The 24,342-nt window shown below is 47.9% G+C and overlaps 1 protein-coding gene across 1 annotated transcript in view; it reads right to left on the bottom strand.

Moving 5' to 3' along the window:
* Positions 1 to 3,060: 3,060 nt before the first annotated feature.
* LOC130377454 (probable helicase with zinc finger domain) overlaps positions 3,061 to 24,342 on the bottom strand; it is a 97,516-nt gene continuing 76,234 nt past the window's right edge. The window contains exons 14-21 of the mRNA XM_056584612.1: positions 23,055 to 23,242; positions 16,329 to 16,533; positions 16,069 to 16,151; positions 15,455 to 15,947; positions 15,041 to 15,323; positions 14,138 to 14,756; positions 13,171 to 13,471; positions 3,061 to 12,904 (exon numbers count right to left, since the gene is read on the bottom strand). Coding sequence (XP_056440587.1) covers positions 12,465 to 12,904; positions 13,171 to 13,471; positions 14,138 to 14,756; positions 15,041 to 15,323; positions 15,455 to 15,947; positions 16,069 to 16,151; positions 16,329 to 16,533; positions 23,055 to 23,242 — 2,612 coding nt within the window. The 3' untranslated portion in view covers positions 3,061 to 12,464. The remainder of the gene's footprint in view (positions 12,905 to 13,170; positions 13,472 to 14,137; positions 14,757 to 15,040; positions 15,324 to 15,454; positions 15,948 to 16,068; positions 16,152 to 16,328; positions 16,534 to 23,054; positions 23,243 to 24,342) is intronic.

Genomic DNA, 24,342 nt, shown 5'->3' with positions numbered 1-24,342 from the left:
CGAGCAACCGCGCACAAAATACATTTCAAAGTGGACCGGCCCACCGGGAGAGTTCCTGATCTTCCCGATCTCCAGCCCCTGCTGCAGAGCGAATTAAAATCGCCGGCAGAACAGCCTGGGGGTCTAACACCGTCACAGCTTCGGGCGGTGAATTATTGGTAAGTATAACCATGAGTATAATGGGCCTATCTCAAAAAAATCGGAAATGACGTCACACCGGGTAAACATTCTTCCGGCGTAGTCATTTTTGTATTGCCGTCAATGCAAAAATGGATCGTTTCTTCGCCACTTCCCTGGTGGGTTTTCCCAAATTGCGATTCGAAGATGTGCAGAAGATTGTGGAGACACACTCAGCAACACCACAGCCCAGGCCAGTGTTGCCAACTCTTCAGTAGGGAAAGTAGCTATTGGCTCTCCTAAAAGTCGCTGGAAGTCGACTTTCGAGTTTTCTTAAGTCAACCTTATGGTCCGCGTAGGAGCCTACAACAGGTCACATTTAAACATGAACATTTTTAAACATAACATATTTTTGTATACAATATATATTAACAATCTAAATGGCAGAGTTCGGCCTACTCCAGACCTCCCTCCACACACAGACAGGCTGTGCTAGCTCACAGAACCAGTGAGTCATCGTCACTCTGGTCAAGGCTCTCTACTGCAGTTTCAGCTGTAGGAGCTACTTTGAATGAATAAGCAGCTGATGTTCCAAAAAGCTTCAAAACATGATCAGGCAGCTGGTGCTCAAAGCAAGCATCACCTGACAGCTTTAATCCATATCGGATGTATAGGATGGAGTTTAAGGTCTGCAAGGACATCCGGTTCCTGAGTTTGCTTTTTACCACACTCATCTGGCTGAACACTCTCTCAACTTCAGCATTCGAGTGTGGCAATGACAACACAGACACAGCAGCCATGGCAAGTTCCTGAAATGGGTTGATACCAGCTGCGTCCCTGAACTTCCAGATCTCACTCCAGAAGCCCAGTGTGTTTTTTTTCTCCATCCAGTCCATCCAGTCAGAGATGGATGGCACGCCATTGCTGGACAATCTTGTCAATTACTTCAGGTGCGTAGCCAAGGAGCTTGGCTATTTTCACCATTTCTCCAGGGCTCTTGCTGCATTTAAGAGTTTCCTCTACATTGAAAACTGACATGTATTTCAATGTCTCAATGTTGTCCGGCAGTCTCATCCTCAACTCATTTGTGAGGGAGATGGTGAAGGCGACACACCGTTTTCGGACATTGTGTTCATTGTCAGGCGCGAGGTGGAGCTCAGCTGCCTTTGAGTCAAAAAGGTAACCAAGGTATGGTATTGGACTGATGTATCCATCTATTGGCCCTTTAAGAACATCAACCTTTGCCAATGGATTCAGGACCCTCCTGCTCACAGACTTGATGAGGCCTACCAAGCTGTCAAGTAGCTTAAGAGGATCTACCTGCTCTCCCTCAAAAGCCTTCATGGCCAACTGTACCTCACCCAGCACTGACTTCAAAAAAGTCAAGTACAAGACATTTTGAGGATCACTGTACATGGAGTGTAAAACCTCAGCCATGTAGCAGTGTTCACTGGACTTGGTGACCTCAAAATGCAGCTTAAGCTCCTCCCACTGGTCCAAAATGTGTGACACTGCGGGTTCAATGGAGAGCCAACGTGTGGCACACACCTTTGTAATTTGTAAGGGTTTCTCCCCACAGTTAATGGTCTCGTAAATGGCCTTGTAGGCCTCCCTGCGTTTGGGAGACACTGAAAACCATTTATATGTCTCCCTTACCAGATACTCCACACTGCGTGGGATTGTGTCATGATTGGATGCATGAGTAACCGCAAGCTGCAGGGAGTGACACACACATCGAATGAGGACAAGGTCTTTAAGGCCATACTCCTGTTTGAGAACTGTATGGACCCCATTATTTATCCATGTCATTACAGAGGCATTGTCAGTGCCTATCCCTAGGAGTTTCTCTTTAACAAGAGAGTACTTTTCTAAAAAAGCCAACAAAGCACGAGCAATAGAATGGGCATCTCCTCCGTCCAACTCAACAAGCCCCAGAAATGTTGAAACCACTGTCCCTTTAGTTTCACTGAAGTATCTGATGGCAACACCCAGGTACTTAGACACACTGATGTCTGTGGCCTCATCGAGGAGGAGGCTAAAATGCTGCTCACCCACATCTGCCACCAACTTTTTCAAAAAGTAAGGTGCTAGGACACCATTGATCATTTCAGTGCACTTAGTCCTGTGCATTCTGAAATGCGTAGCAGCAGCAGAGTCGGAAAAAGCTGACCTACATGCTTCCCCAATGTGGTCACATGCTAGGAGGGAGCAGTGTTCAGCAATTGCTAACGCTATAGTAGCCTCAGCCTTTTTGGAGACATCAATTTTGCTTACCATAAATGGGAGCGTTGTTTGAGCCGAACTGTAAGGCTTTGCCTTTTGAATGTGCTTCTGGGTTGAACTGTTTTTCTTCACATCACTGAGTTTGGCACAGAAATCAACCTTGCAATAGCAACAGTATGCTCGTTTATCGTCTCCAATAAACGGCTTTAACCAGCCCTTAAAAGCAGTGTTTGCTTCCCACTCTTTCCTATATTTTTGTTGATAAAGTTTTGACTGCGACATGGTAAAGACACACACACACTCACGCAGTGGACGAGGTGAGGTGAAGTGACTGAACCTACCTGAGGGCCGAGGCAGTGTGAGTCAATGCGATTTATTATTTTATTTAGACAAAGAAAATATTACATTTTCCCGCCCTGGCGGGAATTACGTCAGGGGGCGGGATCAGTCGGCGGCGGCTTGCTGGCCGGAACGCGTCACGCTGTGACGCGGATTCATTTGCAGCCCGGATGCCGAGGCGTGAACGTCTCCAGAGCAGCTGGGAGGGACTGATGCACGAGGACTGGGCTGCCTGTAAGTGCTTTGAGACGGGGGAGGGGCCGCACAGGCACCCGGTGCTCGTTGTGAAGAGGTAATAGCGATAGTGCTTTCACCTCAAAAAGTCGCCAAAAGTCACCAATAACAGCTGAAAAAGGAGCTTGATTTGTCGCTTGTCGCTGTTTTGAAAAAAAGTCGCCAAAGGGGTCTGAAAAGTAGCTAAATATAGCGACAAAATCGCTAAGTTGGCAACACTGGCCCAGGCTGACAAAGGGGTACAAGTTTTTTGTGGAGGAGTTTGTACACAATTATCAAGGTAAGTTGTCTAAGGTGTTTTGTTGTTGTCAGTAGGCTACTCAATGGCCGCCTTGCTCATTCATGTTTTGTGATGACAAGCAAACCATATACGATCCATATAAATCGTCATAAATATTGTCTGTGTGTGAAATGTGTGTAAAATGATCATATTTGTTACGTGTAGACTATAATATTATGAATATAATTAGCCATGGTGGCTATGAAGTCTCCGTGTGTAGCGTTAGCATTTTAGCATTAGTTTAGCCAAGGATAGGTTCAGCTAGTTATTTGCTGACCAGTTTTCTTCCGATCAGCGACATATTATTAACATTATGTATATGCTGTGTCAAATATAGATGATGGAAAGGTGGTAGTGAGAGGTAGATGCAACCGCTCGATGAGGAGGAATGAGGAGCCCCACATACTACAGGTTTCTGCTGAGTTAGGGCCCGTTGGCCCAAGTCTGTTAGTTTTGATAGTCTGTCTGGACTAACAACCGCAGTTGCAGTTTTCCTCTTCTTCTGAAGTTCAGATCATTTTCATTGTTCTTTCTTACAAACAGTAGCGTGCTTAAGACTTGGCCCACCTAGCTTGCTGCAATGTTGTGGCTGTACAGACCTATGTATTTTTCTTCCTCTTCATTAAGGCACAAGCCGTAAATAAAGGAAATTTGTTGAGTGCATTAAAAGGACAAACATCTAGGCTAGTTCATGTTATAACATTGCTAAAACAACAGATGTAATGGTGGCCCAAGAGTTTTTGCACGGAACTGTACATGGCTTTTCTGCGGTTGCAGGCTCCTTGCCAGTTTCCAATGGCCTTATATCAAGGTCCTACCTACTAAGTTCAGTAACTCAATTCTTATGGTGTTCACAGATCACCCTGGAGGCTGTTGGACAACTGGGTCTCTCAGAACACAGCTGTAGCTGTGCTGCGGGCAAAGGCTTCTGTAGCCATATAACCGCTCTGCTGTTCCAGACAGCGCATAATGTGCAGCTGGGCCTTGATGTGGTTCCACCTTCCCTGGCCTGTACCAGTCAACCACAGATGTGGCATCGACCTCGAACACGCGTGTGCTGTTGTTTCCTCTGTTCAAATCATACACTTCAGTATTTGCCTAGAGTATATGAGCATTTCCTGTATGACTAAATTTTTGTTGTTCGCCTCAGGGAATCCATCCAGAGGCTGTGAGTGACCTGGTGGTGAAGGAACCCAAGTCGGGGGGGGAAGATTGGAGTCAAGTCCGCACTCTACAGAACGTATGCTGGTAAGACATTTGTGTTGCAATTTGCACTCTGTTAAACTTGCTCATTATGAAAAGATGCATATTAGAATACATCTGTTATCACTACAATATAAAAAAAAAGTCACATTTATATTTGACGTTTCGCCCTTTGATGTCCCACATCCTAGAGGGAATATCCAGCTTGGAGTTGGTACCATCTCAGCTGTGCTGACCTGGAAGATGTCAGCAATGACCTGTTCTTTAAGGCCAGTTGGTACTCTACAACAGTAGATGAAAAACTCATCAATGACTGGAATCTTCCTTGAAGGGCTTGGTGTTGGAATCGCCTCTTGTCCAATCCTCTGTGCTTTGCTCCAATAAAGAATATATTGTGTTGAGGGGCAAAACAGACTCCCAAAACACTTGAAACACTTCTTGAGATGGAAACCGAGTATAATATGTCATGGTCTGATCAGACACACAAAATCTGTTGAGGACAGTTTGTGGCCCCATGGACATTTCTTGCAGCCTTGCCTCCAGATCTTTTTTATGTATTAACTATAGGTGAGTGTTGTAAATAGAGAGTAAAAACCAAAGTAAAATTCCTTATTTGTTCGCAAACCTGGCCAATAAAGCTGAATCTGAATTAATATGCAACCCCAGTTTAACAGTACGTCTGATGTTGATTGAATGTTTTAACGTTAACCATGCCATGTTTGGCAAAATTATACAATAGCCCAACAAGTGTTGAACACAAATAACAGACATAACAGCTAGTTAGCACACATCTACTTACCGGCAGGGGGGCGTGTCGCGTAGTCATGTTCCCCGGTACCTCTCCGGTCCGTTTGTGTTTTGTCCTTTCCTTCAGCTTTTCGAGCTGACACCCGTTTATACACAGGTTTTTTTTCCGGGGCTGTGGTGTAGCTGTTCCAGTCCAAACGACTAGGAACAGCTCCAGTATTCAGCGTAGCACTCCCGTCGTCATAATCAGCCGCTGAGAAATGCCGACTACAGACCAGTGTACTCCCCTTCTGAATTACGAAATTAACTCCTTCATTCCGTCTGATCGCCACTGCTGTATTGGGTATTATTTGGGAAGTCGTGAAAATGTAAATACGGTTGTTTTTGTTTTGAATTGGCGCATAGAGGTACACAACAGAAGCTTTTGTTTTTTGACTGCGCCATTGTCAAATATCATGGACTACGCGACCGGAAGTCACTTTACCCGGTGAAGGCAAAATCGAACGCCGAACCAGGAAGTTGTGAGATAGGCCCATTGACCGCTGTCAAGGAAAACAAAGGATTTTTTGCCTCTAATGACGTCTTTGGTACCGGTAACTTTTCAACCCCAGCGTCCGTCTTCGGTTGCTAAGCACACTTGAAAATAAACTCAAGCGTGACTTGAAGAGTAGTTTCTTTAATGACTTCTGTAAACATACACAGGCAAAGTACACATTTGGTTACGACACGTTCTGTCCGCCATGTTTCAATACTGCTCTACAAAATGTGTTTCACTCGGTCTGTTTACATCCTAATCTAAGTATTACACCATTCGCAAAAATACATATTAATAGACATAGTAATCGGCAATGGAAATACACAAAATAAAAGCACATTGTGGCTCCTGATATTATTCCCAGTTCTTAACCTTGGCATACAAAGTAAACAAACACCATCTACATAAATGTACCGCGACCGGACCCTAATGGCGACGCAAGAAGATTAGCTTAGCTGCTAGCAGAAGTTGCTTATGACGGCATTACAACCTTTAATACAACATTCACGGCTGAGTTAACTTGCCAACTCTTCCCCACATCTCTAACCCTTGCCCAGCTCATCTTATGTACATTCATGACTCTTATATTGTTTGCTTACCTGTAAACATACACAGGCAAAGTACACATTTGGTTACGACACGTTCTGTCCGCCATGTTTCAATACTGCTCTACAAAATGTGTAGCTTTCACAGGACAGAGTGCACCAATAGATCAACGCCACCATGGCGGAAATTAGGTACTATATGCATTACATTATATGCCTGTGTAAAGGTAAATGGAGCACAATGTTGTGTACAAAATGAAATGTGTACAAAATGTATAAAATGAACGGTGTTCATTATCGTTCTATACATATGTAAGGTTGTTAATTAGACAGGCCACCATGTGGCACTGTTTACCGCGATTTGAATATTGTGTCCCTTGTGTGCCAACGTAGTTCATGCGTAAACCATCTTTTCTAATTCTTGTTTCATGTTTGACCCTAATAGATCCAAGGCTTACGGATCCAAGGGGAGCAGTATTTTTGCCCAATCTATATTTTAAATATACGTTTAAACCACCCATCCGTTTGTTTGGTAAATATGTTGCATGGGATGTTCGAGGGTTATATGTGATGTGTGTGTTTGCGTCTTATATGACCTCGTATGATTTTGTCTACTGCTTAATTTAATGTTTTCGTCTTTTTCTTCTTTTATTTGAAAGATAATGTTTATTTAATTATATAGTTTATGGTTACATGTATTTATTTTTACATTTTGTTGGGTCAAAGAGTATTTTCTAATTCTTGTTTGACCCTAGATCCAAGGCGACTATTGAAGAATTTCCACTGTTGGGGAATAAATTGCCAAGCGTATTCCACAACTCCGAACAACTGTGTCCCGTGGTCCTTCTCTACCCATCACACCAACAATCAAACAACGCAGAACATCCCTTAATAAAAAAAGAAGCAGAATCAATTTGTGGCGCTCTGTGTTGATTCTTTGGCGCTGCGCCACACATTGGTCTATGCATGCAAATAAATTATTCAATGGCTTTAACTGTTATTCAGAGGTCAAAGGGCATTGATATTTTTTAAATACATGGCAACTACTATTGGTTAGTTGAAAATAATAATAATAATAACAAACAGCTTCTTCTGAAACTGAAAATTCTGTAAAAATTCATTTACAGAAGCACCTTAGTGAAACTAAGGGATAATTTATATAACGCCGGTCATTATCGGGAAAATATAGGGAAAATAAGCCCAGACAGAGCGAAGCGGAGGCGTCTTGCTTCGCCCTGAAGCGGCTTATTTTCAAAAATGACCGGCGTTCTATACATTATACCGCTTATTACATAGCTACTTGCCAAAACGAAAAAATAACTTCAAATGGTGTGTCTTTTTACAATTTGTTGATCAGCAGAGAAATAGTTTGCCAAATACGTTGACAGATACAACCGAATGCGCTGGGGTTGACAAATTACCGGACTATTTGCGGAGTGATATGAAAGACGTGAATTCGAGGCAAAAAAACACTGTCCTTGACAGCGGTCATTACATGCTTAGCAACGGTCAATTATCAAAAAATAATTGATCGCCGGAAGTTGGGAAGGCCCATGCAAGTGAACGGAGCATTCCACAGCATTAAGAAGAGCCGTGAAATAAAGCACAGGCTTGAGTGGGGGAGGGGGAGAGGAGTAGGGCGGGAGAAATATACGAAACAAGTGAAATGAAACCAAACATGTTCCCTAATGGAACGGAGAAGGGAGGGGGCGCAGGATTAATTGTTAATTAATCGGCGGGAGTCCTGGAGCTCTATATCTGAATAATATATTAAACATAGATATCTATATCATATAATATATATTATCACGGTCAAAAGCTGTGTGCACCGCCAGAGGATATGAATCTGAAATTACTCCTCTATGTAGTGGTTCATGTACTTCAGGGAGTCAAAGCCAAAGTTCCTTTCCCCCCCCCCCCCAATACCTTCTCAACCATGGCTGAGATAACCCTCCACTTCCACAACAATCTGAAGTAGACTAAACCCGGACATGGAGGAGAAAGGGATTGTTGCCCTCGATTGTCTCCCGCCGGAGGCCGGCTGCCCACTGCCGAGGCACCAACGCCTCGGCAGCGGGAGAATCAGCGGGACAATCGCGGTCAACAATCCCTTTCTCCTCCATGTCACAGTTCATGTACTTCAGGGAGCCTAGCCAAAGTTCCTTTCCCCCCAATTCCTTCTCAACCATTGCCGAGATAACCCCCACTACGAGTGTCGTTGTGAAAATACTAGTGGTGAAACGGATCAGTGTGTCCACGGTTCGGTTCAGATAACCGTTTTGGGCCTCGGTTACGGATACGGTTCGGATTAGGATCATGTCCGTGATAGTAAAAAGGCAGACTTTTTTTTGATGGAGGGTTTGGGGGAGAAACACAAAAACGAATGAGACCCACAGGCTATTTGCAATGTGTTAATTGACTGTAATCAGACAACTTGCAAGGCTTTTTTGTGCAATAAATGTTCCCCTAAATGCATTTGAAAACATGGTGCACTGAGTGTAACATGTAAGGGATAACGGCCGACGAGGCTTAGAACTCTGGCGACGAGCGCAGCATGAAGCGGGAAAAGTCTCATTGGCTCGGGCAGCACTGGAGAGAATGCATTCTGCTGGGTCCTAAACACACTTTTGTATCGGACGTAGGCTACAGTAGGCAAAATACGCTACATAAGGCAATGCCTTCATGAAACCGAAATCCGCGGATCTCCAGAATGCTCCGAACTGTGGTAAACGAACCGAACGGATTCGGATACAATTCGAATCCGCTGCAGGCCTAGAAAATACCAGAGACGTCAGAGAACCCGACGTGTTATCCGCCATAACACCAACCATGTTCGTAGCTCATCGTCTTATTGGCGGGCCAAATTCTCTGGGCGGGCTAAGCAGAGAAAGGGGAGGTAGCATGTCTCCGTATGATGACATAAGGGGAAAATTCCAAATCGGCGCGTCTGACCTTTGTTTTTTCAAAGGCAGAGCAGGATACCTAGGGCTTGTTTTACAACTAACGCCATTTCAAGCTACTGGGGGACCATAGGCAGACTAGGAGAACTCATATTAATGTTAGAAATCCTCATAAAGTGACACTTTCATGCCATGGGACCGTAAAGATCTTGAGACTTGTTTGTTGATATGCGGTTCGGCGGGTTGTTTGAATAAGACATAACGTCTTACTTGGGAGAGTGTTGACGGCGGAGCCGTCAAAACATTCTGAGGGGGGATATCAATATCGCAAGACATTGCGGGATGCTCTAGGAGGTAAGCAATATTTAAAAAATAAATCAAGTTTGGCAAAAAGAATATAGTGTAGCACTGAGGCATGATCTGTCCCAGTACACACACACACACATACACACACACAAAGACCAAGATTTCCAATAAACTTCATTAAAAAAGAAAAACACTTTAATAGAGAAACAGAAAACAACCCCCCCCCCCCCAAAAAAGATAAGAGTTAAAAGAATCCTTTGAAACAGTCTAAATCTGCTATGAGGCCCACCAGCCAACGGATCAGAACATCTCTAGTAAACAGTTCTAGTGAACGGCCTGAAGGATGCTGGAGCTTTGAGAGGTGCCTCCACCTACTGCAGAACAGGGGGGGGGGGGGGTGTCTCACCAGAACACGCTGGTCTCTGGCTGGTTGCCGGTGCCTCGCTGACCACTGGGCCATCAGTTCTACCATTAGAAGAGCAGTACAAATGCTGCTGTGCGCGTGTACCTTTATCCCAAACTGATGAACGTTCCCTGGGGTCTGGGACCGTTCATGCTCAGCAGGAGGTGGGCCTGGGGAGTGGTTCAGGAGGGGGAGGGCCTGGGGTTTGGTTTAGGAGGCCTGGTGGAGCAGAGGCCTGGTGGTGTTTTAAACATCCCACTGAAGAGCAGGATGAGGCCGTTTGAGGAGCACTTGTATCGCGTAACTTGTTCAAATCATTTGTGGAAAATGGTTCTGAACTGGTTTGTTTCCGACAGAAATTGAAAATAATAATGGCACCTGGTAGCGAGCAACATGAGCACAGCCATGCTAAATAAGTAGAGAACAGAAAAAAACTCACACGACCAGTACATATTCCATGGGCATGGTAGTAAAATAGTAGAATATGTTTTTTTCTATAATGTCACAAGTCATTGTACACATCAAATAATATACTCAAACTTGTATTGTATTGTGAACATAAACCTGTTTACTTATCCACCCCCCACAAATCAATACAAAGAGCTTGAGAAAAACAGAGGGGGAGGGGTTAAAATCAGTCTGGTCAGCTGAACATGCACGGAACGAAAGGTCAAACAAGAGTTCAAAGAAAGAACCCCCCCCCCCTCTCCGCCAGAAACGAAGCTTCGGGGGTCTCCTCAGCCAGAAACTATCTCACAACATCAATCAGGTCGCCTGCACCCCCCTGCAACATGGACGCTGGGGAGTGTGTGTGAGAGGGATTTGCATAATTAAAAAGGACACGCCTCTCTGAGACAGCACGTCCAATTGGGGGGCACTCCCCAAAATCTTTTTCTTTTCTTTTTCTTTTTTGGAAATCTCTAGAAAATGTGTATTTACAAGTATGCATTTGTAATGGACTGAATGGTCTCTATTAAACTACTGCTGACTGTTGTTACCCAAGCCTCTCCGGAGCTCCTAGGAGTCCCACGGCGACCCCTCCCCAGCGGCCTCCAGTCCGCTCTCATAACCATCTGACCATCCTAATCCTCATCATCATCGATCTTCTGATATGTGCCACTTCTTTTTGCATTTTATCTTTAGGTAATAAAAAGAAGATAAATAATAAAGTACAGCCAGCTGGTAACCTATCTCAGATGGTAAATACAATTGTTCAGTTACTTTTAGGCCTTCAGCCAGTGAGTTATCAATCCCTCTGAATGAAACCAACCTAAAAACTGATGGGATACATGTAGTCAACTTGACCCTCTGACCTCGCCTCTATAAACACTTTCTTAAAGACTAGCCTTTTCACCTTTACACCCCTGGGACAACTTCCTCAGACACGCCAGCGTTTCCCCCTGGAGATGAGAACCTGACCTCCTACAAACCCCTTAACCAAGTGTATGGAGACGCATTCCTCCATGTAGCCCTGCCCTATGATCCAGGAGGCCTGTGGAGCCTTGTGGGGACAGTCCTCCTCTTCCGCCGAGGCATGCCTGCATGAGCGTGCACATCTGGGTGTGCGTGTCTGCGTGTGTGAGTGCCTCCTGGAGGGCCTCTTCCTCTGCTGTAGATCATGTGTTTAGGACAATGATTTCCTTCATAACCTGTTTTTTGTTTTTGTTTTTTTAAATGAAACATGATTGAGTGTGAGATAGTTTCTATAATTGTACAGAATAGCCATTTTGAAAGAAAAAAAATTACAACAAAGAAAATCAAAATGCAAAACAACAAACGTGTTCGGTTTAAGTGTTAAAGTAATTATAATCAGGCAAACGTAATCAATGTGTAACCACGCTTTAGGTCAAATAAAAAGTCCCAGTGGGGAGGAGAAGCAGAAGATCTGTTCTCAGTTGAACACTAACGTGGACTTCTGTCTGTGGCAAACAATTCATTATGATGTTTATCTATGTACAGATTAGAGAAAACAGGTCTACTTCTATACACCGAGTCAGCTGACCACTTAGCAACATCTTTTTGGTCTTTTTTGTTTTGTTTTTACTGCAACTATAGAAGTAGGAAAAAAACCAGGCGTACAAAGACCACTGGAACGGAAAGATAGGAAACCACGAAGAGCCCTGGCAGTCTGAGTAGTCCCTCGGTCAGCACTCACCCTTCAGCTTGTAAGAAAACGTCCTGGCTGCTAAGTGGTCAACTAAGTCACATCTTTTTAGGCTTTTTTCAAATTTAGGATTTTTTTTTTCTTTTGATTTTTTTTCTGAATTACGTACATTTACAAGTTTACATAATATAAGTATATATTCATATATACATAATGAGTATGTATACATACGGTAATGCGTTCATTATATATATACTTAGGTCTTTGTTCTTCACAGATATGTGAATATGTGAGAAGATTTGACTATAACAGATAAAACAAAAAGGCTGAAAAAAACCAACAAAACAAAAAACTATTGATAGCACTTTTTCACCAGATATTTTATCCCTTTTTTTATTTAGTTTCACAGTTTTACCTTTTTTATATATATTTTTTTTTATATTTAAATATCACTTCTTGAGGAGGGATGGGGAGGAGTTTAAGTACTCAGGGATGGGCCAAGTAGTTGAGGTGGTGCCTTAAAGAGGCTTACTTAAAGTAGGAGTAGTACCCGTTACTGCCGTTGGAGCTGCCGATGCTTAACTCCTGCAGCAGCGAGAGCGGGTCGCTGTTCTTCTTGGACTGCTCAGGCCGGGCGGCGGGCCGGGGCTTGGGCGGGGCCCGCAGGGCACTGGCATACGACATGGTGGGGGGCTTGGCCTGGTTGGGGGGCCCCTGCCCAGATTCTGGAGGGCCCTGCTGCTGCTGCTGCTGTTGCTGCTGTTGTTGCTGCTGCTGCTGCTGCTGTTGCTGTTGTTGCTGTTGTTGCTGTTGCTGCTGCAGCTTGGCGTGGGGCATGAGAGGGGGGAATTGTCCAAGGTGCGGGAGGCTGGCTCCAGCTGGGGGCTGCGGCGGCTGCTGCTGCCCTGCTGGCCCCTCCGCTTTGCCTTGCTCCTCCCCCGCGGGCCGGAGGGCCTTGGAGGACACCGCTGCAGGAGAGGAGGAGACGAGGTTAGAGTAGAGGGTATGAAGAAACAGGAGGAGACAGGTTAAGAGTAGAGGGACTGAAGCTAGAGCAGGAGAGGAGACAGGTTAGAGTAGAGGGACTGAAGCTACAGAAAGAGGGAAGACATGTTAGAGTAGAGGGACTGAAGCTACAGGAGAGCAGCTAGGTAGGTACCTACCTAGCAGCTCTCGTGGTGGGGGTGGGGGGGTATCTACCTAGCAGCTCTCCGTGTTGGTGGGGGGTATCTACCTAGCAGCTCTCGGTGGTGGGCTAAAGAGCCGGCGCCGTTGCATGGAATGTTGTGGAAGGCGCCGGGGGTTCCTCCTCCGTTACTGGGCCACAGCTCGCCCGGGGGATAACCGTAGGGGGCGTGGCCGGGCTGCTGTGTGTGGCCGTGGCCATGGTCGTGGGGGTGCTCCTGGGGGTCCGGCTGGCAGAGCTGGACCTGCTGGGATAGGCTGGTATGGGTGCCGGAGGGGGAGGGCTCGTCGGGGTAGGTTGAGGAGATCCGCCGCTGGTATAGGGGCCGCCCGGGGCCCCTGGGCTCGTACTGGGGAGGAGGAGATAGAGACTGTCTACAACCTGGTACCATAGAAGAAGACACACGGTAGCCTGTCTTGGGACCATGGTAACATGGGACCGCTCCCAGTACCTCACCTTCTAGCTCCACAACTACATTGTAAATAACATGGTTAAGACTGCGCTCTTTGACAAAGTGTTAGCGTTGTGTTGTTGGATAAGGTAGCAGGATCCTCATCTGAAACCTCCTCATCAAGCCAAGGGCTACCAAAAGCCATTCTGTTCTGCTGAGACTGGTTCTGATGGTTGGCCATCAGTGAACTGGTGACTCTCTTCTCTGTCCCGGTCTGCAGCCAGGGCAGAACTCGAACTCACTGATCACCTGACTCTTAAAGGGGACGTATTATACCACCAGGTGTGAGTGTGATTAGCCTTACAAGCCGTTTAGAAAATTGGCCCCATATGACATCACTAGTGGGCGTGTCCACCTAGATCTGTGCTGGATAGATCAGTCTACCAGCCTACCCAGGGAACTGAAGTAAACGTTGCTCATCTATCCAGCACAGATCTAGGTGGACACGCCCACTAGTGATGTCATAGGGGCCAGATTTTCGAAACGGCTTGTAAGGCTAATCACACTCACACCTGGTGGTATAATATGTCCCCTTTAAGGTCACGGGGTCAGGAGTCTTCTCACCTCGTCTACGTTGTGGAGAGCCGTGGTTGCCGCTGTGGTCCTGGGAGACAGGGGGTGGTGGTACGTCTCCGCACCTGGTCCCTGGCTCTGCTGCTGCTGCTGCTGGTGGTGGAGCTGCATCAGATGGACCTGCTCCTGCCTACTGGGGTGTCCCATTACGGGCATCCCGTACGGAAAGCTGTGGCCTTGGTTCCCGAGCAGGTGGCTCTGCTGCGGAGGAGGTGGTCCACCTGATGCAGCTCCCCCGTGAGACCACTGGGCCTCCGGAGGCAGGTACTTGGCCTGGGAGAGCGGGGGGGAGGCGGGAGGGCCCAGGGTATGATGGTGGGGGTAGGAGCCGTGGTTATAGAGGGCGGTGCCAGGGTGCTGTTGGTGGAGCTGCTGTTGGGCGCCCAGGTCTGCCAGGAGGTCTCGGCCCGGGTCCTGGGGGTATGGCCCCGTGGGGAATGCCGCCATGTGATTGGATGAGGTGGCGGACGGCGAGGAGGGGTCTCCGGGGGAACGGGACTGGACCTGACGGTACTGGAGGAGGCGGGACTGGGGGGGGGGTTGCATCTCCGTCTGCTCCCTGGGATCAGCCTGCTCCTGGGGGGTCATCTCCCTCAGGAGGCCCGGGTACCTGGGGGGGCCGGACACAGGAATAGGGTTTGTTGGGCAAAGAGATTCCAGTTATCCAGAGACTTGTCCAGCAGGACTTCATGTTCTGTCTTTAGTAACCTCCTACTTATCACAGGGGCGTTTCTCACCTGGTGAACCAGGTCCTTAATAACCTCAGACTCATCACATGGCGTGTCTCACCTGGTGAACAAGGTCCTTAATAGCCTCCTACTTATCACAGGGGCGTGTCTCACCTGGTGAACCAGGTCCTTAATAACCTCCTTCTCATCACAGGGGGTGTCTCACCTGGTGAACGAGGTCCCAGGTGCGCCCGGCGAGGCCCCCTCTTCCTCCGTGCTGCCCCCAAGGCCCCAGGCCGCCCTCAGTAGCTGGTGGGGGAAGCGAGGCAGGCCGGGCTGGGCCATGCCGGGCTGGACGATGCCGGGCTGGGCCAGGTGGGCAAGCTGCGGAGGCAGAGGGAAGGCCATGCCGCCCTGGAGGAAGGGCCCCCCAGGCTCCCCCCACTGGCCCAGCCTCGCCGCCTGCTGCTGCTGGCCGAGGACCTCCAGCGCAAGAGAGCCTTGCAGGTCTGTGGGGACACAGGGTTAGTCAGTGGGATGCAGCGGAACCCTCCATACTCAAACAAAATGAATGCTCTTTTCAAGACTTGTTTCACAACGGGTTTGCTAGCGGTGCTAGTGGTCTTGGAGCTCCACTCACCCAGGCTGTCTGCCGGGCCACCGTCCGGCCCTTCTTCACCAAAGTTGTTGACCCTGCCGGGCTGCAGGAGGCCGGGGTGGTGGCCAGCCGCGTGGGCCCCCATGGGAGCCCTCATGGAGCCGGCCCCATCGTCCACGGACTCGGAGCCATCCAGGGTGGGGGAGTGCACTCCCCTGTGTGAGGGGACGGGTCCACCGAAGAAGGCGGGGTTGTGGATCCCGCCCGAGTAGGCGGTGCCGAGCTGCGACTGCTGGCCCATGGCCGGGTGTTGCGAGGGCTGGCCCACCCGGTAAGGCAGCCTGGAGACTGGGTACTGCTGGGGGAAGGGGCGCCCCCCGGACGGGTGCGGGACAAAGCCCTGGTTCGGGGGAGTCAGGTGGTAGTTGAGGGGTCTATGGCCTGCCGAGGGGTCCTTGCGATTGAGCATGGTGTTGGGGAAGGCCCCCGGGCCGTCAATGTGGGACTCCAGGCCTCGCCCCGCGTCCACGTCCCCCTGAGAGACACATGAGAGTGTGAGTTCTCGGCCCTGGGACGCCCTTGACCACTGTGGTCTATGTTGGATGGTCTGTGAGTGAGGGTGTGAAAGGAAGAAGAGGTCAGTGCGTGTGACTCGCCTGCTTGTCCTTCAACTCTGCAAGTTTGCGTTCTGGCGTCTGCAGACGACTCTGCTCGGGCTTTGGACAGCCTTCCAATTTACCTGGAAAACAAGCCCAGAAACATTTACAATGATTGCGGCCACAAGATTACCTAATTTTACAAGCTAAAGAAAATACAAACACCTCCTTTAGAGAGGTGTTTGTGTAAGTAGTCTTGGACTTTGTTTAATGGCATTTATAAAACATGTGTTGAGAGCTAGAAGGGCCCAGGGACCCACCGTTCCTGAGGGGGTCAACGTGCAGCTCCTTGTCCGGGCTGGGCTGGGCCAGGCCCAGGGGTGAGGGGTGGCCCACCGCGCCGTAGGGTAGGGACGGCCCGCGGTTTTGGGCCTGCAGCAGGTTGAAGTTGTAGGCCATGGCCGCCTGGTGGTTCATGATTCGCGGGTCCATGGCGAAGCGGTTGGGGTAGCCGGCCCACGGCAGCTGGGAGAAAACATATGAGAAGTTAAAGCACCATGAACCACCGCCATGCTGCTGACAAACCAACAAAAGAACAGAAAACATTGACCAGTGTGCCTTCATACTCGGTTGTTTTGGACTCATTTGAACGAATCACATTTGTAACGGTATGCACATCTGTACTAGACAAGAGTGGTGTTTAGATAAGCATTTGCCCATTGCCAATACTTTGGTATTTAGCTCCACTACGTCTCTGATGACCTCAGGCTATGCCCCTTGATGCTTGGATGTGATTCAACATCCGGCAGGCATCGGAGCATTACTGCTGCAAAGCCCCGTTACACCGGGATTCCACCGGACACGTAAGGGGCGCGGAACGGCTGTGCCGCGGAACGGCTGCGTCCTCTGCCCTGCGTCCATTCCTACTGGCAGCGTAGCGCTGCCTTGCGAGCCAGCCGTATCCACGCGAGATCACGAGATCACGCGATAATCCTAAACCTAATGCACTCACCTTCCACTCCCAAAACTATTGAAATTAAATGCCACGCTTTGTCCTTTCTGACATTTTTTGAGATTTGGTACATAAATGACTTCATGTTGCTGAAGTTCGACAATGAGTCTCTCGTCGTCCATGTTGCGGACCCTTTGATTGATTGACTGCTGACCTGGTGCCACCGGTCATGACGTAATAATGTTGATGTGAAGTTACATGAGCTGAGTATTGTGTTTTATTTTGAAAATTGACCGGATGCTCTATGGCTTTTACTTTTCACTTCCTGCCCGGCTCGATCTGCTCTGTCGAAATTGACACGGTTTAGCAGCGGCTCGCGGCAAAAATAGAAGTGCGACGGAAAGATAGCGCCGCGGCACAGCACGCCGCTCCTGGGACGCTGCTGAAACGTTCCGCGGCGCGCCCGGTGGAAATGGTCTCATTGATTAGAGTGGAAGCGATCAGCAGCGTTGACCGTGGTGCAGCCGTGCCGCGGCGCGTACGCCTCCGGTGGAATCGAGCCTTTAGGGTTCGAGTTAGAGTTAAGGTGTCTAAAGGGGTCATGGTAATGGTTAGGGTGTCCAAAGGGGCCAGGGTGAGGGTTAGAAATAAGGTTAGAGGTTAGGGTGTCCAAAGTGGTCACCCTACTTTGGACACCCTAGGACCACTGATGGACTGGACCGCTCAACCTGTTGTCAACCCATTCCATGCACTAACGGCTCCGGAGTTAGTATTGTGCATACTAGGTCGGGACATGGATACTTTTTTTTTAATAATTCAACATTTGCCTCAGGAATAGGATTGTGTGTAAACTCATGCATAACCCAGCGCTAGGTTGTGACATTCTCCGTAGTAGTGGGGAGCTGGGGTGACCCAGGACTGCCTAGGGAGGAAAGGGGGAGAATGCTCCTGCTGCTCCACCTGAGCCTGCACTCCTAACAAGGCCAAAGGGCACGCAACACAGCTTTAATTATGCAGAGCGACGCCCTTGCTCCTAGGACTACTGAGAAACCTGAACATGGATTGTAACCGGGACTGTCCACATTTGAGCTCCAATTAATCTGGAAACTAGGGGTGTAACGGTACACAAAAGTCACGGTTCAGTACGTACCTCGGTTTTGAAGTCACGGTACGATACAGGACAGTATGGTTCATAGTTCAGGGGAAATTTAAAAAAAACGGCTTGTTTGTCAAAAACTGAGAATGGCCGTAGATCAGTAGCAATGAAAACACCAATAAACTTGATTATGGCTTTTGCATTTCTGAATTCCCAGACAGGGGTTGTAGAAATAGTGTCGTGTGCTAGTTTTGCACAGCTCGTTTTCTTTTCACATCAACGGTGAGTGTGTGCATGTTAAAGTGCTGTACGTAGACACAGAGAGCACTCTCCGTAGCTGGAGAGCCTGTCGGAGACCCTCTCCGTAGCTTACGTGCGCATCCAATATTTTTTAACTATCCGTCGATGCCAAGGACCTATTGGTCGACGCAACAGTGACGGCAAGGGCTGTTTAAAGGTCCCATGACATGAAAATCTCACTTTATGAGATTTTCTAACATAACTATGAGTTCCCCTAGCCTGCCTATGGTCCCCCAGTGGCTAAAACTTGCGTTTGGTGTAAAACGAGCACTAGCTCTTCTGCTCGCCTTTGAAAAAACGGAGTCTCAAGCGCGCTGATTTGGAATGCCTTTATTTAGGACGTCATAAAGCATCTAAGCTCCTCCCCTTACTCTGCTTGGCCCGCCCAGAGACATTGGCCCGCCAATGAGACACGACCGTGCGAGCGCCACATGTGTGTGTGTGAATACACACACTGTAACGCAAGTGTTTCTTGTCGGTTCTTTGACGTCTCTTGTATTTCCACAACGAGACTGTCGTGGGGGTTATCTGAGCCATGGTTGAGAAGGAATTGGGGGAAAGGAACTTTGGCTTTGACTCGCTGAAGTACATGAACTGCGACATGCCGCCGGTTGCCACGAGGCACCATCGCCCGGCAGCGGGCAGCCGGCAGCAGGCAGCGCGCGGTTCAGTCTACTTCAGTTTGATGTGAAAGTGGAAGAACCAGAGACGTCGCAGAACCCGACAAAGTTGTTTGTGATTCATAATATCGTCTGGAGGCGCACACAGCTTTTGGCCGTGATAATATGTATTATATGATATAGATATCTATGTATTATATGATATTATTTAGATATAGAGCTCCAGGACTGTAATGCAAGTGTTGTACAATTCCTTGTTATTTGGATAACCGTTCTGCTTTTGGTGTTATGGCGCATAACACGTCAGACTCTCGTCTCTGGTATTTCTACAACGAGACTCATAGTGGGGGTTATCTCAGCCAAGGTTGAGAATGAATTGGGGGGAAGGAACTTTGGCTTTGACTCCCTCAAGAACATGAACCACGACATGGAGGAGACAGGGATTGTTGGCGGCGAATGTCTCCCGCTTGAGCCCCGCTGAGGGACCACCGCCGGAGGCGGAGGTGCCTAAGCGCTGCCCGGCAACAATCCCTTTCTCCTCCTTGTCGCGGTTCAGTCTACTTCACATTGATGTGGACGTTGAAGAACCAGGAACGTCGGAGAACCCAACGCGGTCGTTTGACATTCATAATATCGGCTCACACAGCTTTTGGCCGTGATAATATATATTATATGATATAGATATCTATGTAGGCTATATGATAATATTAGGATATAGAGCTCCAGGACCGTGTGTTCTAGAATATTTACAGAACACGGCTAATGGCTGTGTGCGCCTCGCCATTGCGATACATCTACTGTAAACAGAGCGCATGGTACCGTGGCTGCAAGCTGCTCAGGGCCACACCCCCACCCTCCTCCTTGACCCGCCTCGCTCCTCCTCATTTGCATTATAGCTACAGACGCCAAAACAGCGCATTTGGGGGAAGCTCAATGTGCGACTGTCTCGGAGTGGCTGTAACTCTGCACCACGGCTGAATTTCGGGAACGTCTTTGAGTACTGTGTTAGTTGCCCACTAATACCTATATTAAAGAATACATAAAATAGCATGTCATGGGACCTTTAAGGACCAATAAAACACCAATTAAGGTTTGAAAAGCTTCGGAAGTTTATTTACAACACTGCTTACATGGTTTGTTGTCAACATATAGGATTGATCGGGCTGCGAATTGCATTGCGTATCCGACATACCGACGGAGAGCTGCTGAGTGGTCTACGTAGTTAGATTGTCAGAGTAGTATACTTTGGCTAAACGGTCCGGGGGGAACTCCGACTTCACGTATTTGAGTTTTATTTCAAATACGTGTATCGTTACACCCCTACTGGAAACCTTAACGTGCAAAAAAAAAAAAAGATTACTCAAATAAAGGCACATCTCAGAAGGGCCTTCGGGCCTTTGACCTGAACTTGTGAGCACTTTGGATCTGCGTGGCGGGTTAGGGTTGGTGGACGCTTGGGGAACGGCACACCACTATAATGCCACCCTCCATTCTACCGTCCTCTCACTATCATCTGATTTCTGGAACGTAAATTACAAATGGCCATAACTACGTTTACTTAAATATGACCAAAACGGATGACCATGAATAACATTCCTATGCTCCACTGGGTCCCAAACGGTAAATTCTTAAGGGGGAGGAACATTCCTTGGAGTGAGTGGACTTCATTCTCCCAGAACGAGAGATCTGTCCAACATGTCCTCAGAGGGGTGGCTCTGAGGACATGTTGGATAGGTCTTCATTCTCCGAGAACCCCTAGGGAGCCTGTTGACTGAGCCGTACTGCTCACAACTTAAGTGGTCTCTGTAGAGTGTTGCTGAATGTTGAAACCCATCGTATTCATGTAGCCCAGTAAGGCTGGAAGCTAAATTTTCTCTGCTTCACTTCTCAAACCTTTGCCTTGGTATCAGATGTACTCATAATAAAAAGCATTTAGCATTAATTGTGGAAACTTGCTAGACATTCGGCAGTATATTATGATGCATTATACCACAGGGGTGACCACATCTCAACCGTCACTTGGTGACTGTGCTGGGATTGTTAACCTGGGAGAGCTAGCCAGGGACAGCTAGCCTAGAGGAGCAAGCCAAGGAGAGCTAGCCTGGGAGAGCTAACCTGGGAGAGCTAGCCTGGAAGAGCTGGCCTGGGAGAGCTATGGAGGTAGCCTGAGCCTGCTAGCGCTGCCTCCAGCACTGCCTCCAGCAGCAGTGCCTCCAGCAGCACTGCTTCCAGCAGCGCCAGCTCCAGCAGCCATCTTGAGTGTTGTTGAAATGCCTCACGTCATGCCTGCAACGTCACGGTATTTGTCCGGCCTCATTTTAGATAAATGGTCGGCCCATTTCGTACCGGGGAGAAGAAAAGTTCTATGTGAGAGAGGGTAGACGTATTCCCAGAGCAGGAAGGCCAGATTGGTCTGGTTCCCAGCCTAGTAGTTACCATACCTACAGTGGGGAGAACAAGAATTTGATACATTGCCAATTTTTCAGGTTTTCCCACTCACAAAGCATGTAAATCTGTAATTTTTATCAGACGTACATTTCAACTGTCAGTGCCGGAATCTAAAACAAAAATCCAGAAAATCACATTGTATGATTTTTAAGTAATTAATTAGCATTTTATTGCATGACATAAGTATTTAATACATCAGAAAAGCAGAACTTAATATTTTGGTACAGAAACCTTTGTTTCCAATTACGGAGATCATACGTTTCCTGTAGTTCTTGACCAGGTTTGCACACAATGCAGAAGGGATTTTGGCCCACTCCTCCTACAGACCTTCTCCAGATCCTTTAGGTTTCGGGGCTGTCGCTGGGCAATACAGACTTTCATCTCCCTCCAAAGATTTTCTATTGGGTTTAGGTCTGCAGAATGGCTAGGCATCCGTAAGATGCTTCTTCCGGAGCCACTCCTTAGTTTCCCTGGCTGTGTGTTTCGGGTCGTTGTCATGCTGGAAGACCCAGCCACAACCCATCTTCAATGCTCTTACTGAGGGAAGGAGGTTGCTGGCCAAGATCTCGCGATACATGGCCCCATCCATCCTCCCCGCAATACGGTGCAGTCGTCCTGTCCCCTTTACAGAAAAGCATCCCCAAAGAATGATGTTTCCACCTCCATGCTTCATGGTTGGGAAGGTGTTCTTGGGGTTGTACTCATCCTTCTTCTTCCTCCAAACACGGCGAGTGGAGTTTAGACCAAAAAGCTCTATTATTGTCTCATCAGACCACATAGCCTTCTCCCATTCCTCCTCTTGATCATCCAGATGGTCATTGGCAAACTTCAGACGAGCCTGGACATGCGCTGGCTTGAACAGGGGGACCTTGCGTGCGCTGCAGGATTTTAATCTATGACGGTGTAGGGTGTTACTAATGGTTTTCTTTGAGACTGTGGTCCCAGCTCTCTTCAGGGCATTGAACAGGTCCTGCCATGTAGTTCTGGGCTGATCCCTCACCTTCCTTATGATCATTGATGCCCCACGAGGTGAGATCTTGCATGGAGCCCCAGACCAAGGGAGATTGACTCATCTTGAACTTCTTCCATTTTCTAATAATTGTGCCAACAGTTGTTGCCTTCTCACCAAGCTGCTTGCCAATTGTCCTGTAGCCCAGCCTTGTGCAGGTTTACAATTGTATCCCTGATGTCCTTACACAACTCTCTGGTCTTGGCCATTGTGGAGGTTGGAGTCTGTTTTTCGAGTGTGGACAGGTGACTTTTATACAGGTAACAATTTAAACAATTGCAGTTAATACAGGTAATGAGTGGAGAACGGGAATAACTAACAGGTCTGTGAGAGCCGGAACGCTTACTTGTTGGTATGTGATCAAATACTTATGTCATGCAATAAAATGCAAATAAATTGCTTAAAAATCATACAATGTGATTTTCTGGATTTTTGAGATTCCGTCTCACAGTTGAAGAGTACCTATGATGAAAATTGCAGACCTCTGCATACTTTATAAGTGGGAAAACCTGCAAATCGGCAGTGCATCAAATACTTGTTCTCCCTACTGTATAGTAACTACAATAGTACACCAAACAGTCACAGAGGACCTGCACTGCACGCAACAGGGGGAGGTCTCACCGGCAGGGGCATGGACATCACCATGTTCCCCCCGTAGACGGCCGGGACATAGAGGATGCTGGCGCCGGTGTGGGGGTCTATCCTCTGCACCGGGCTGGGGGACTTGCCCAGGGCGGCCGGTGTACCGCCAAGCGGGGGGCTGAAGGCCCGGATGGGGTTCCCCATCAGCACCGCGGGGCTGGCCTGGACTGCAGGGAACAGAGGACAGGGTTAGCATGAGGCGTATCATGAAGAAATACAGCTGTGACTCTACATAACACTGCACATATTCTAATATACATATAAACAACAAAACAGTGACTGTTATTACTGTAACATGTATTCTGCTCAATGTGTTATTACTGTAACATGTACTCTGCTCAATGAGTTATTACTCCAACATGTATTCTGCTCAATGTGTTATTACTATAACATGTATTCTGCAGAGGCCGGTTGTGAATCAGGTGTGAGTGCAAACCCTAAACTATGAAAACCATATTCAATAGAATATAAAGGAGACTGTAGGTGACATATTGTAAAGGAGATACGTCTTCATAGTTGTAAACTCCCGCTGTAAAGTGCGTGTGCAGATGATTCCATTTGAAATAACAACCTTGTCCCTTATTGGCCGCTCATAATCTCTGCGATAGATGAAGTGCAATAATGATGGATGATCGCCTTGTGTACGTGTGTGTGTGGTCTTAATGCCGGGTCTCTAGTGACGTTATGCTAATCGTCCAGTCGCTCCCCTCACCCTACATTATGTGGAAAAGCTCCCTAATGAGTTCAACTCTGAGACACATGGTGTGTGTGTGTGTGTGTGCGTGCGTGCGTGCGTGCGTGCGTGTACGTGTGGTCTTAATGCCGGGTCTCTAGTGACGTTATGCTAATCGTCCAGTCGCTCCCCTCACCCTACATTATGTGGAAAAGCTCCCTAATGTGTTCAACTCTGAGACACATGGTGTGTGTGTGTGTGTGTGTGTGTGTGTGTGTGTGTGTGTGTGTGTGTGTGTGTGTGTGTGTGTGTGTGTGTGTGTGTGTGTGTGTGTGTGTGTGTGTGTGTGTGTGTGTGTGTGTGTGTGTGCGCGCGCGCGCGCGTTGACGTGGGGGTTGTAAATGCGATGTGTGTGCCTGCTCTTCCGTATGTCTTGCCATTACTTTGGAGGATATGAAGTTATTATGTGAAAGAATCTCAAACGATGACGCATACAGTGAACGTTTATTTGCACGGGGGGCGGGGGTTCCTCTGTGGCAGCAGCAGCTCTATTCTAAAGCCCATCATCTCTGCGACCCCATTGGCTGACGGCTG

The sequence above is a fragment of the Gadus chalcogrammus genome, chromosome 3 (genome assembly GCF_026213295.1).
Source record: "Gadus chalcogrammus isolate NIFS_2021 chromosome 3, NIFS_Gcha_1.0, whole genome shotgun sequence".
NCBI classification, from domain to species: domain Eukaryota; kingdom Metazoa; phylum Chordata; class Actinopteri; order Gadiformes; family Gadidae; genus Gadus; species Gadus chalcogrammus.
This window is presented reverse-complemented; position numbering and strand designations above follow the sequence as displayed.